General features: G+C 36.3%; 1 protein-coding gene across 10 annotated transcripts in view; it reads right to left on the minus strand.

Annotated features, from left to right (window-relative positions):
• ENTHD1 (ENTH domain containing 1) overlaps positions 1-14,739 on the minus strand; it is a 131,318-nt gene that overhangs the window by 111,427 nt on the left and 5,152 nt on the right. For 7 of the 10 annotated variants that reach the window (XM_035266259.3, XM_078334392.1, XM_035266253.3 and 4 more), the window contains one exon: positions 13,903-14,397. In XM_035266259.3, the coding sequence (XP_035122150.3) occupies positions 13,903-14,251 (349 nt within the window). In that variant the 5' untranslated portion in view covers positions 14,252-14,397. Of the gene's footprint in view, positions 1-2,610; positions 2,729-13,902; positions 14,398-14,739 lie in introns of all 10 variants that reach the window. The other 3 variants (XM_078334408.1, XM_035266255.3, XM_035266262.3) reach the window with 3 other exon arrangements.

Here is a 14,739-nt window from a genome sequence, read left to right on the forward strand (position 1 = left end):
AGAAAAGGGAACACTTGTATACTACTGGTGGGAGTTTAATTTGGTCAGCCCTGGTGGAAAGCAGTTTGGAGATTTCTCAAAGGATTGAGAACTGGATTCAACCCAGCAATCTCATTACTGGTTATATATTCAAAAGAAAATACATCATTCTACCAAAACTACACATGCTCTTGTTATGTTCACTGCAGCACTATTCACAATAGACTGCACTATTCACCCATAGACAAAGATGGCAACAACAGAAACTGGGGACTACTTCAAGTGGGAGGAGAGAAGGGAGGCAAGGGCTGAAAAATGAACTACTGAGTACTATGTTTAGCATGTGGGTGATGGGATCAATCATACCCCCTGAATCTAAAATCAAAGCTGAACACATACCCCCTGAATCTAAAATCAAAGCTGAAATTGTACAAAATGAATAAAAATAAAAATCATCAATCAAAATATAAATTCATGTCAAATGAAATCAATGTTTCTGTAAGATCCTCTATAGAATCTATATTCTGTGATTTCAAAACCCTCTAATAAAGATTTTTAAATAAAGAGATTAATACATGACTCATCTTGACAACAAGGGATATAAAAGTATGAAACAAAACAAAGGCAGATATGAAAGAAGAACAGATGGATATGAAAAGAATCAATTAAAAATCCTAGAAATGAAAACTACAGTCATTGAGATTTTTTTAAAAACTCAACATCCAAGATAAAAACCAGACTAGAACAGCTGAAGACAGATTTGGTAAATGGAGAACAGTACTTTTATTTATTTATTTTTGAGACAGAGTCTCAGTCTGCCACCTAGGCCGGAGTGCAGTGGCACAATCTCAGTTCACTGCAACCTCCGCCTCCTGGACTCAAGCCATTCTCCTGCCTCAGCCTCCCAAGCAGACACCACCCGGCCCGGCTAATTTTTATATGTTTAGTATTTTTGCCAGGTCGGCCAGGCTGCTCTGCAACTCCTGGCCTCAAGTGATCTGCCTGCTTCGGCCTCCCAAAGTGCTGGGATTAGAGGCATGAGCCACCACATCCAGCTAACTGGAGAACAGTACTAAGGAATTCTCCCAAAATATAGCACAGGGAGGCAACAAGATTTAAAAGATTAATTAAAAGGCATAAAGAACAGATTGTAGGCCCCAATATTCATCTAGAGAAACTTTCAAAAGAAAACTAGGGTAAGCGTAAAAAAGCAACATTCAGAGACAAGAGCTCAGAATTTTACAGAAAAGACATAACTCTTCACATCAAAAATGATCTCCAAAGACCAAGTAAGATAAATAAAAATAAATCTACACCAGAAACAATGCAGAAAAATAGAAGAATATTTAGGATAAAGAGAAAATATTAAAGCTATGAATGAATTTCTTCTTCGGGTTTATAATAGTATACTTGCCATTCAGTCAGCCCATCAGCCATTGTCAGCAAATGCTGATTCCCCACCTCCACCACAGAAAGAGAAGAAACTGAGATACAAATAAAGTATCCCCATCCCTCCAAACCTAGTGAGGGAGGCCGACATGTGAATCAATCATTACGGCAGTGTGACAGGGCTACAATGTATACATGGACACGGTGCTAGGGACAAGCAGAGGGTGACCACTTAACTCTACAGGATGGTAGAAAAGACCTCCTTTTCTACTGGTTCATGTCTATAATTCCAACACTTTGGGAGGCTGAGGTGGGAGGATCACTTGAGGCCAGGAGTTTGAAACCAACCTGGGCAACATACAGACATCTCTTGAAAGGAAGGAAGGAAGGGACAGAGGGAGGGAGGGAGGGGAAAAGGAAGGAGAGGGAAAGGAAGCAAAGGGAAGGGAAGGGAGGAAGGAAGGAAGGAAAATAAATTAGCTAGTCATGGGGGCAAACACTTGCAGTCCCTGCTATTCAGGAGGCTGAGGCAGGAGAAAACTTGAGTCCAAAAGTTGCAGGCTGCAGTGAGCTATGATCACACCATTACATTCCAACAGGGGAAATGGAGTGAGATCCCATCTTCTAAAATAAATAAATAAAGACCTTCCTAGTGAGTATCTTAATGGAGCTTTATTTGAACATGAATATCTGTTCTAGGAAATTAAAATAATGAAAGTTAAAATCTATCAAGAACTAATAACATTAACTAATATTGATGGATAATTTACTACATGTCTAACTCTCAGACGTATCCTCACAACCACCCTCAGAGTTAAGTCCATTTTACCAAAGAGAAAAGTAAGGTTTAGGGTGATGAAGTAACTTTCTCGAAGTCATAAAGCTAATAAACTAGAAACTGGAGATTGGCTTTAATTTCTTTGACTGCCCTTAGCATATACTTATAAGCTACTTCATTTGATGAGAACCTTAACAGAGAATAATTCTGTTGATGCAGCATTGAAAGGGCTAAACTGGTTGATTTTCCTTTTTTGTTTACTTTGCTTTGTCATCCATGTGAGTACAATAAATAAAGAGCTCTGTGGGAAGACTAGCCAGCTGGGTAAAGGTCACATTTAAGCTTAAAAGAATTCATGCTTTTCTTCTTGCTATCATGATTACCAATAGGATTACATCTGTTGAAAAGGAACACAAGGTTAAATATTCAACTATTTTAAATAAAAGTTTTTAGTTTAAACTCACAATGCTGGCCGGGCGTGGTGGCTCACGCCTGTAATCCAAGCACTTTGGAGACCAAGGAGGGTGGATCACCTGAGGTTGGGAGTTCAAGACCAGCCTGACCAACATTGTCAAATCCCGTCTTTAAAAACAAATAAATAAATAAATTAAATAAACTCAAAATGCTATAACTTCTAACAACAAGACTTATGATGACCTAAAGCCTATAACATTTGTTTGTTAAAACTATTTGTTCATCAAAAATATTTGTTACAGGAAATTACATGTGCTCACTTAAGCTACAAATGAACTCAGAATCCTGTGTTAATTAACCCACCAACAGTGAGCACATCCAAATTGCATGCATTCATTAATCCACCATCATATATTAGGTGGTTTCTCCAATTCGAAAATTTGGACTGACATTAATCTAAAAATTAAGTCTGATCCACTTTGAAGCTAGATTGTTTCCTACAATGCTTGGCCCCTGCATCACACTACTAGGAACTGTCTGCCCCATATACCCCAAATCCAGTCCCTTCTGTAAATGTATTAATGCCCCCAAATTTTAGTTATTTGGCTTTACAGCTTTGACATGGCTAATCAACATCTAGAGTAATTTTGAAAAGTTTTCTAATATTTTCTTTTTCCTGAATGTATTCTTTCCAGATGTCTTGGCTTTATTTAATTCATTACAGCTGCCTTGAAAAGGGCAACCTCAGACATTGCTTTTTCCTCTACTCCTAGGGTTCCTGCTTTGTCTAAACCTTTTCAGGAGCCAAATACTTGATGTTTTCTCTCTTTCTATGATAATCTACCCTTAAAAAACAACCTCCCCCACCCCAAAAAATCTTAATAATTTACAACCTAGTGTAAATACAAATAAATGTATTATGTCTTCCAGAGTATTTGCCTTTCAGATTTGAATTTATATGTTAAATATGACTTAAAAGTTTAGTTCTTAGTCCAGGATATTCAAAATCTGGTGAGCAAATAGGTAGGCGACTGGTATGAGCACATCCCTGTGTGTTGGCAGATACAATGGGAGAGGTAGCCTATACAGAAATCAGCCGTTAGTATAAATGCGAAGCACCTAATTCCTAAGTTCGGTGACTGATAATGAAAGTGAAAAGCTAAAATGGCAGGAATGTCACCAATGAATGCAGTAAAATAACTTTTTTTTTTCACAGGGTAGAATACACTGGCACAATCATAGCTCACTACAACCTCAAACTCCTGGACTCAAGCAGTCTTCCTGCCTCAGCCTCCCTATTAGCCATGCCTAGCTTCTTTTCTTTTCTTTTTATTTTTTTAACATACAGACAGGGTCTCTCTATGTTGTCCAGGCTGGTCCTGAACTCCTGGCCTCAAGAAATCCTCTCACAGTGCTGGGATTACAGGTGTGAGCCACCACACTCAGCCTAACATAACTTTTAATAACAACATTGAAAGCTGTCTCTTTAAAATGTGGCCCTTTTTTTAAAACTATACCTTTAATTAAATTTCTGTATGTGTATATGAAATAGCCTATTTAAATAAAATTAATTGCAGTTTTGTGACTTAACTGAGAATAAAATAACACATTAATCTATAATGCTCACATTTCCTAGAATCTGAATTGGCTTTAAAAGAATACTGTAATTTGTGTAAATAAATAATTTGATATTTTAAAACTTTCATATTTTATTAGATATTTTTCTGATAATTTTAATTAAATTCATTCTAGTAGTTCAGTGAAACCCCATTAGGATATTTTTAAGACTCAACTAGGAGAGGCTGTTTAGTATAACAATAGCATATGTCTAAATAATATCAGGATATATTATTTAGATGAGTTCTAATTGTGTTCAGCCATAAATTGGATATGCAACCTTACCTAAATAACTTAATCTCTCCAAGTTTTGAGAGAGATAACACATACTATTCTTTTTTCATAAGATGCTTTAAGGAGATCAAACAAGATCATGTACATGGAAATGCTTTATTATTAAAATCTGACAATTCTCAAACAATTGGATACCATACAGATAAGAATGAACTCTACCTCTGTCTCACAATATACACAAAAGCTAATTCTAGATGGATCACAGACCTAGTTGAAACTATAAAATATCTAGAAGAAAACATAGGAGAACATATTCCTTGGGACAGGCAAGTTTCTCGGACAAGGTACAAAAGGCATTAACCATATGTATTAGTCCACTTTCACACTGCTGATAAAAACATACCCAAAACTGGGCAATTTACCAAAAAAAAAAAAGAGGTTTAATGTACTTACAGTTTCACATGGCTGGGGAGGCCTCACAATCATGGAAGAAGGCAAGGAGAAGCAAGTCACATCTTACATGGATGGCAGCAGGCAAAGAGAGAGCTTGTGCAGGGAAACTTCCCTTTATAAAATCACCAGATCTCGTGAGACTTATTCACTATGAAAACAACACTGGAAAGACCTGCCCCCATGATTCAATTCCTCCCACAGGGTACCTCCCACAACATACGGGGGAATTCAAGATGAGATGTGAGGGGAAAGACAGTCAAACCATATCACCATAAAAGAAAAACATAAATTGAACTTCATCAAAATTACCAACTTAAAACTTTTTTTACCCCACATTCTCCTACAGATAGATCTTGAGAGCTTGTTTGGAGGTCCTAAAAAGGAGCTCAGCTACTCCTGTACTCTCGACCAAAGAAAAATCCTCTTCTATCAGCAATGATCATCCTCTTTGACCAAAAATCCAACTTGAGGGAGGAAACACCCAGAGCAGTGAGGGAGGAAAAGGACTCCCGCCTAGCCAGCCAGATTGCCCTCACATCCAAAATGACAAACTTCTACTCATCAAAAGGCAACATGAGAAAATGGAAAAGACAAGCTACACAATTTTTGTAGCTTACAGGATAGCAGAAAATATCTATAATATGTCTGACAAAGGACTCATATCCAAAATATATAAAGAATCCCAAGAAATCAATAATAAAAAGATAATAAAAAATTTTAAATAGGCAAAATATTTGGCCAGGTAATACTTGAACAGGCAAACATGTCCACATGGGCAAAAATCATATGAAAAGACACTCAACAACTTTTCAGGGAAATGCAGATTAAAACCAAATTGAAACAACATTATACTCCCATCAAAATGGCTAAATTGAAAATAATAACATTCCTAAGTGTTGATAAGGATATGAACAACAAACTCTCATATATTAATGGTGAAATCACTTAAGAAAACTTTGGTTTCTAATCATGTTTAATGGTTTCTACAACCCAGAAATTCCACTCCTCATGATATAGCAAAGAGAACTGAATACCTACTGCACAAGAATGTTCATAAGAGTTTTATTCACACTAACTCAAAACTATAAGCATCCCAAATATCCATCAACAAAGAATGGATAAACTGTGGTATATGCATATAATGGACTACAACTCAGCAATAAAAAGAAATTATATTACTAGTATACCCAACAATATAGATGAATCTCAGAAACATTATGTTGAGAGAAGCCAGAAACTGAAGAATACCTAAGGTATGATTCTATTTATATAAATTTTAAGAACGAATGCAACAAATCTATACAGTTAAAGAAATTCAAAAAGTACTTGCCTCTGGAGAGGAAGGAAGACTGACTAGAAAGCAGGGGATGAAGGAACTGGATGAGGTGATGAAAATGTTCTTTATTGTGCTGTGGCTAATGGTTCCACCCATCAAAATTCATCAAATTGTACACTTAAGATTTATGTATTTTATAATATGTAAATTATATTTCAATAAAGTAGTTAGCATAAAACTATTTTTAAAAGTAATTTGTAGTGCAGAAAGGGAAATTTTTATATTAAGTCAACTCTGACATTTCTATTTTTTATCTTTCTAAAAAAAGTCAATTGCTTTCAATTTGCTAAAGGTATAAAAATATCAAGGTATTAATCATTCATTCATCAAATATGTATTGAGTAATCGTACCCCCAGGCAAGGTACTAAGTGCTAGGAACACTGCTCTTGCCCTTGAAAAATTCAGAGTTTTGCAAGGGATAAAGACGTGTACATCAATGGGCTGTGACAGAGGTATATAGACATTGTAGGTATAAAAGAGAATGTTAAACTACCTGAGAATGTTAATGAGATTCAGGACAATCACTTGAGAATGCTTCCTCTGCCCCCACACCTTACTGCCACATCACTAAAGGCTTATTTACCTGAGATCCTCTTACTGTACCTCATCCCCAGCTATCAAGAAAAAATTACAAGACATACTAAAAGGCAAAAATCACAGTTTGAGGAGACAGAACAAGCAACAAAACGAGGTGCAGACAGGACAGAGGTATTTGAATTATTAGACTAGGAATTTCAAATAACTATGATTAAGATGTAAGGGCTCTAATGGATAAAGTGGACAGCCCGCAGCATAGATGGGCAATGTAAGCACAGAGATACAAATTCTAAGAAAGAATCAAAAAGAAATGCTGGCGATCAAAAATTCTGTAACAGAAATGAAGAATGCCTTTGGCAGGCTTTCTTAGAGACAGGAACAGCTGAGGAAAGAATCTTTGAGCTGGAGGACATCTCAAAAGCAGCCACCAAATTTCAAAAGCAAAGGGAAAACCTGAATGACAACAACAAAAACAGAATATCCAGGAACTATGGGACAACTATAAAAGGTGTGACACATGTAATGGAAATTAATGAAGGAGAAGAGAGGCACAGGAACAGGAGAAATACTTGAAACAACAATCACTGAGAATTTTCCCAAATTAATGTTATACACTAACCACAGATCAAGGAAGCTCAGAGAACAGCAAGCAGGATACATGAAAATTTAATTAAAAAAATAAAAATAAAACTCCGTAAAGAAACCAGAGGGAAAAAAACCACCTTACCTATACAGGAACAAAAATAAGAATTACATTCAACTTCTCAGAAACTAAAACCAAGAAAGTGAAGGAAAAATAAAGACTTTTTTTAGCCAAACAAAAATTGAGGGAATTTGTCACCAGTAACTGACCTTGCAAAAAATGTTCAAAGAAATTCTTCAGAGAAAAGGAAAATGATACAGTTCAGAAACTCAGATCTGCATAAAGAAATAAACTACATCAGAAAAGGAATGAATGAAGGTAAAATAAAAAAGTTTTTATTATTTATTAATAAAATAATAGCAACAATGTATTTGGTTACACACACTTATATACATATGCTTATGTATAAGCAAAATAAGTAACAGCAATGATACAAGGAACTCCTGTTTTAAAAGAAATCAGAATTATTTTATTATTGTAAGGTACTAGCACTACCCATGAGGCAGTAAAATTGAAATTTTTGATCTGCAAAAGACACAGTCAAGAAGATGAAAAGATGAGCCACAGACTGGGAGAAAATATTTGCCAAAAAAAAAAAAAAAAAAAAAACCATGAGACAAAGGAGTGTTCTCGGAAATAGACACAGAATTCTTAAAACTCAATGATAAAAACAACCTGACTTAAAAATGGGCCTAAAACCTTAACAGACACCTCATTAAAGAAGATATACAGATGGCAAGTGAGCATATGAAAGATCCTCCACATCATAAGTCATCAGGGAAATGCACACTAAAGAAACAATGAGAGATACTACATATACACCTACTAGGATGGCCAAAATCCAGAACACTGACAATACCAAATGCTGATGAGGGTGTAGAGCATCAGGAACTCTCGTTCTTGCTGGTGGGAATGCAAAATGGGGCTGCCACTTTAAAAGACAGTTTGGCAGTTTCTTATAAAACTAAACACTCTTAGCATACAATTGAGTAAATCATGCTCCTTGATATTTACTCAAAGGAGCTGAAAATTATTGTCCACAAAGAAAACTTCATACAGTTGTTTATTTGTAATTGCCTAAACTTGGAAGCAATCAAGATGATGTTCAGCAGGTGAATGAATAAATATACTGTGATTCATCACAACAATGGACTGCTATTAATGGCTAAAAGGAAATGAGGCTGGACACAATGGCTCATGCCTATAATCCCAACACTGGGAAGCCAAGGCAGGGGGATCACTTGAGACCACAAATTCAAGACCTGACTGGGCAATGTGGTGAGATTCTGCCACCACAAAAAAATTTAAAATGAGCTGGGTGTGATGCTGTGCACCAATAGACCTTTGGGTATATATCCAGTAACGGAATTGCTGGGTCAAATGGAATTTCTATTTCTAGGTCCTTGAGGAATCGCCACACTGTCTTTCACAATGGTTGAACTAATTTACATTCCCACCAGCAGTGTAAGTGTTCCTATTTCTCCACATCCTCTCCAGCATCTGTTGTCTCCAGATTTTTTAATGATTGCCTTTCTAACTGGCATGAGATGGGATCTCAATGTGGTTTCGATTTGCATTTCTCTAATGACCAGTGATGATGAGCATTTTTTCATATGTTTGTTGGCCTCATATATCTTCTTTTGTAAAGTGTCTGTTCATATCCTTTGCCCACTTTTGAATGGGCTTGTTTTTTTCTTGTAAATCTGTTTTAATTCTTTGTAGATTCTGGATATCAGCCTTTTGTCAGATGGGTAAATTGCAAAAATTTTTTCCCATTCTGTTGGTTGCTGATTCACTCTAATGATTGTTTCTTTTGCCATGCAGAAGCTGTGGAGTTTAATTAGGTCCCATTTGTCTATTTTGGTTTTTGTTGCCAATGCTTTTGGTGTTTTGGTCATGAAGTCCTTGCCTATGCCTACGTCCTGAATGGTTTTGCCTAGATTTTCTTCTAGGGTTTTTATGGTGTTAGGTCTTATGTTTAAGTCTTTAATCCCTCTGGAGTTAATTTTAGTGTAAGGTGTCAGAAAGGGGTCCAGTTTCTGCTTTCCGCACATGGGTAGCCAGTTTTCCCAACACCATTTATTAAACAGGAAATCCTTTATAGTATCATCCTTTGTCTTCATCTCTCTTGATAACCTGTAACTAGGCAGGCTCCAGATATAGATTACTTGAACCAAATAATTTTTCCTTCATTCATTTCTCACTACAGCCTTGACACTGCCTCTTTCTTTTCCGAGTCAACAAAATCATTTTTATCAAGCAGTTTTTCTCTCTTGTTTTTTTTTTTTTATAACTTCCATTTGATAAAAGTTTACTGTCTACTATGTTCAGGCCTGATAGTGAAAGGATGATTAATATATGGTACATGCCCTCACAATCTAGTTAAAATGAGACATATAAAGTCAATAAAATGTACCATAAAAAGCACCACTTTAATATTATGAAGAAAGTACTGTAGCAATTCATTCTGCCCAATGAGGGAAAGAGTAGATGGGGATACAGAGGAAAAAGATTCTGAGCTAGGATTTGGAGACTAAGTAGGAGTTGAAAACACGGACAGCAATAAAAGAATATTCCAAGGGAAAAAATAAATCTTTAAGCACAGAAATGTGTAAGCAAACAATATATTAGGAATGATTGTTAATGCAATGTGCTATTGAAGACTAGGGAAATAAGAGCAGAAAAGTAGATTGGAAATATGTGAAGGGGCGTGACTTTATCCTGAGAGCCAGTGATTTGCAAACTATTTTGACTGTCCACTCCAGCAGTAGCAAATTTTTGTGCATGCATGTATCCTCAATAAATGCACATTTATTTAAGTATAACTTAAATTATGCCAAGAGCCATTCTTCTAGTATATCACTTTATTAGAAAATACACATAGAGGGCCAGACACAGTCACTCACACCTGTGATCCCAGCACTTTGTGAGGCTGGGGCAGGTGGATCAGGACCAGGAGGTCAGGAGTTCAGGACCAGCCTGGCCAAGATGGTGAAACCCCGTCTCTACTAAAAATACAAAAATTAGCTGAGCACAATGGCAGGTGCCTGTGATCCCAGCTACTTGGGAGGCTAAGGCAAGAGAATCTCAGGAGGCGAAGATTTCAGTGAGCCAAGATCACGCCATTGCACTCCAGCCTAGTGACAGAGCAAGACTCCTTCTCAAAAAAAGAAAGAAAGAAAATACACAAAGAGAAATATGTAAAAGATAAAAATGAAATAGGTAATATTTTTCTCTAATGAAATCTTTTTCATTAATTTTTATTAATAATGTGTACCAATGTTATTAATCAACTGCTAATGTACCTTCCATAATCAACAAATGAATGCACTATGCTTCTGCTGACATTCCAGTTCTAACTTGCATTTTTCTTGCTCTCTTGGTAGTAACAAATCATCAAGGGTATTCATAAAGTCTAGCATAGTGTACTTGTACTTACTGGTTTGGTGCTAAGATGAACTGTTAGGGAATTTGAAAGATCTTTATTATAGTCAATTTAAATATATCCATCTATACCTTATCTTGTACATATAAAAGGAATAAGTGCATAAAAGACAACTTTCTTACATGATAAAAACACTCAACAACTAGGAATAGAAGAGAACTTCCTCAACCTGATAAACAGCATCTATGAAAAATCCCACAGCTATCATACTTGGTGACAGGAAACTTTCCTCCTAAGAGCAGGAACAAGACGGGATGCCTGCCCTCAACACTTCTTTCTAGCCAAGAAATCTAGATTGAAGAGGAATAAGTACAACTATTTGTATATGACAGGATCTAGTATATAGTAAATCCTGAGAAATCCGCCAAAAAAACCACAAAACTATTACAGCTAATTAACTAGTTCAGCAAAGCAGCAAGATATAAGATCAATATAGAAAAATCAGTTAATCAGGTATATTTCTATACACCAGCCATGAACAATGTGAAAATGAAATTAAGAAGACAATTCCATTTACTGGAGCTTCAAAAAGAATAAAATTCTTAGAAATAACTTTCAGAAATGCAAGAACTTCTGAAATTGGAAAATAATTTTTATCTTAAGAAATGCAAGATTTGTACACTGAAAAGTACACAGCATTGTTAAAAAAATGAAAAAAGATCTAAATAAAAAGAAAGACATCCTATGTACAAAGACAGGAGAAATCAGCATTGTTAAAATGGCAGTATTCCCCAAATTGATCTACATATTCAATGCAAGTCCATCAAAATTCTAGCCTCCTCCTCCTCCTCCTTCTTCTTTCTTCTTTTTCTTCTTCCTCTTCTTCTTCTTCTTTCTTCTTCCTCTTCTTCCTCTTCTTCTTCTTCTTCTTTCTTCTTCTTCTTTTGAGACAGGATCTCACTCTGTTAACTAGGCTGGAGTGCAGTGGTGCGATTTTGGCTCATTGCAACCTCCACCTCCCAGGTTCAAGCAATTCTTGTGCCTCAGCCTCTCAGGTGGCTGAGATTACAAGCACGTGCCACCATACCTGGCTAATTTTTGGCATTTTTAGTAAAGATGGGATTTCACCATGTTGGCCAGGCTGGTCTTCAACTGCTGGCCTCAAGTGATCTGCTTGCCTCCACCTCCCAATGTGCTGGGATTACAGGTGTGAGCCACAGTGCCTGGCCCTAGCCCAAATACACTGAAAGCCAGAATTTGAATTGATACTTATCCTTCCATGTTCAGTGTAACACTATTCACAGTAGCTGAAAGAAACAACCCAAGAGTCCATCAACAGAGGAGTAATTTTTTTAAATGTGTAATGTACATACAATATAATTTTCTTCAGCCACAAAAGGAATCCTATAACATGACAACCGTGAGGACATTATGGTAAGTGAAATAAGCCAGATGCAAAAGAACAAATACTGTATGATTCCACTTACATGAGATACTTAGAACAGGAAAATTTAGAGAGACAGATAGGGGCCTGCTGGAATGGGAATGGGAGATGTTGCTTAATGGTTACAGGGTTTCTGTTTGGGGTGACGAAAGAGTTTTACAAAGAGTGGTGATGGCTGCACAAGACTGTGAATGTAATTAACGCAACTGAATTGTACACTTTTTACAAAGGCAAATTTTATGTTACAATCACAATTTTAAAAATTATACTGTAATATACCTTAAATGGGTGAATTGTACCGTATGTGAATTATATCTCAATAAGGTTTTTTTTAAAAAAAAAGAAAAAGAAAAAGTAGTAAGCTCTCAAGCTATTAAAGGACACGGAGGAATCTTAAATGCATATTGCCAAGTGAAAGAAACCAGTCTGAAAAAGCTACATACTTCAAGATTCCAACTCTATGACATCTTAAAAGGCAAAAACTATAGAGATTATGAAAACACTGGTGGTTGTCAGGGATTCAAGGGAAGGGGAGAAGGATAAATAAGTGGGGCCCAGAACATTTTTAGGGCAGTGAAACTATTCTGTATGATAGTGGAATGGTGGACACAGGACACCTTGCATTTTCCAAAACCCAAAGAACCGTAGAATGCAAAGAATGAATCCTAATGTAAAATATGAACTTTTGTTAAGAATAATGTATCAACATTTGTTCATAAATTGTAACAAATGGACCACACTAATGCGAGATGTTATTAGGAGAAATCCTGTGTGAGTGGGGAAGGGTATGTGGGAACTCTGAATCATTTTCCGCATAATTTTTCTGTAAACCTAAAACTGCCCTAAAAAAGGGTCTATTTTTAAAATGCATGCTTCCCAGAGAGAATGCTCTGAATTTTATCCTCTTATCATGATTCATAAGACTATTCACTTTAAACACAAATTACAATTTTACAGTAGCTGGAGAGGAAGCGCTGATCCTTTTGCCACTGTAGAATATCAGGCACCACTGAATCATCTCAGGATTCTATCCTTTCCCTACTGCACCTCCTCTTCCACCCCCAAAAGAATTATTTTATGATCTAAATTTTTGTATTCATGTAACTGCTTCCATCTAGATAGTCTTTGAAGATGTCAGCACTTGGAAATACTTCCTTAATTTATGACTAAATTCCAGTTTAATTATAATTATGAATTACAGTGACATTATTACACCAAATTGCCATGCTTCCTATTTTATTCACTTTATTCATTTTCTATGAGGTATCATTTTATCAGAAATCTAAGTGTGTTCGCTTTTTTTTTCCTTATTAAAAAAAGGTATTGTTCTCTAAGGCACTGAAGACTCAATATGGAGGATTATATTGGAAACTATAACTGTCCCAGAGGAAAGATAGCTAGTACATTTAAGTAGAACTCTTCTCCACCTCCTGGTATAAAATGATCCCCCATACTCCTAATTTTTATTGGCACATACTATAAACTTCTTTTTAAAAAAAAAAAAAAACTTTAGAGATCAGAGTCTCGCTAATGTTGCCCAGGCTGTTACAGTGGCTATTCACAGGTGCAATCGTTACCTACTACAGCACCAAACTCCTGGGCACGTGCGATCCTCCCACCTCAGCTCCCAAGTGGCAGGATTACAGGTGCGCACCACCACATCCAGCTTGTATAAACTTCTTTAACCGTTACCTTGGTCATGTCCAGCTTCATCTATGTACTGAATATATTTCAGTGTTTGAAGGTTACAGAACCCCTCTCTGCAATGCTGAATAACTTTGTTTGATCCATTCTTGATGAGATAATCCATTAGCATAAGGGATTTATACACATGGCGCCAGTTCTTCCCATGGTCACTGAGTCTGTGCCACAGCATATTCATAATCTCTGAGAGAGAAATTGTGTTGAAAGTCAAGTCACTGATATCTGACATCAGAGAACTAGAGGGACCCCAAGGGTCGTTAGAAGTTGCTTCCCTGACTTTTATTTCAGCATCAGAGTAATTTTTCACAAAGTTTTTCACTTGCCTCCTGAATGCCATAAGTAATACAAGTTCCAAGGTGAGATGGAGGATGAAAACAATGAATAGCAGTTTATGTCACTGGTTTATAAAACGCTTGACAGGACCCCAGTTCTGGTACTCCAAATACCAATAGTTAATCTCTATGTTGATAAAGCATCAATTTCCTGCAAGGAAAGCACAAAAAAAAGCTAAGTTAAACTTTTTTTTAAGTCTATAGAGGACAAAATCAGTCTGAAAATCTAGGTTTCACTTCTAAATCAGCCTCTCACTTACAGCATCCAGAATTGAGGTACCATATAACTGTTCCTAGGATAGGTATGGAAAAATCCCTCATGAAAGATTGGCCTACATTATTTAAAGAAATATAGGTTGTCTTTCAAGACCTTAAAGTTCCTATGGAAAATATCATTCAACCTCTTTGGCCAGAAATCTAATGGCTATAAAGCATTACATGGACAGTAGACAAGTCAACATTTTAAAAAATAGAACTTGCACTCCGATGTCTT

The sequence above is a fragment of the Callithrix jacchus genome, chromosome 1 (assembly GCF_049354715.1).
Source record: "Callithrix jacchus isolate 240 chromosome 1, calJac240_pri, whole genome shotgun sequence".
NCBI lineage: Eukaryota > Metazoa > Chordata > Mammalia > Primates > Cebidae > Callithrix > Callithrix jacchus.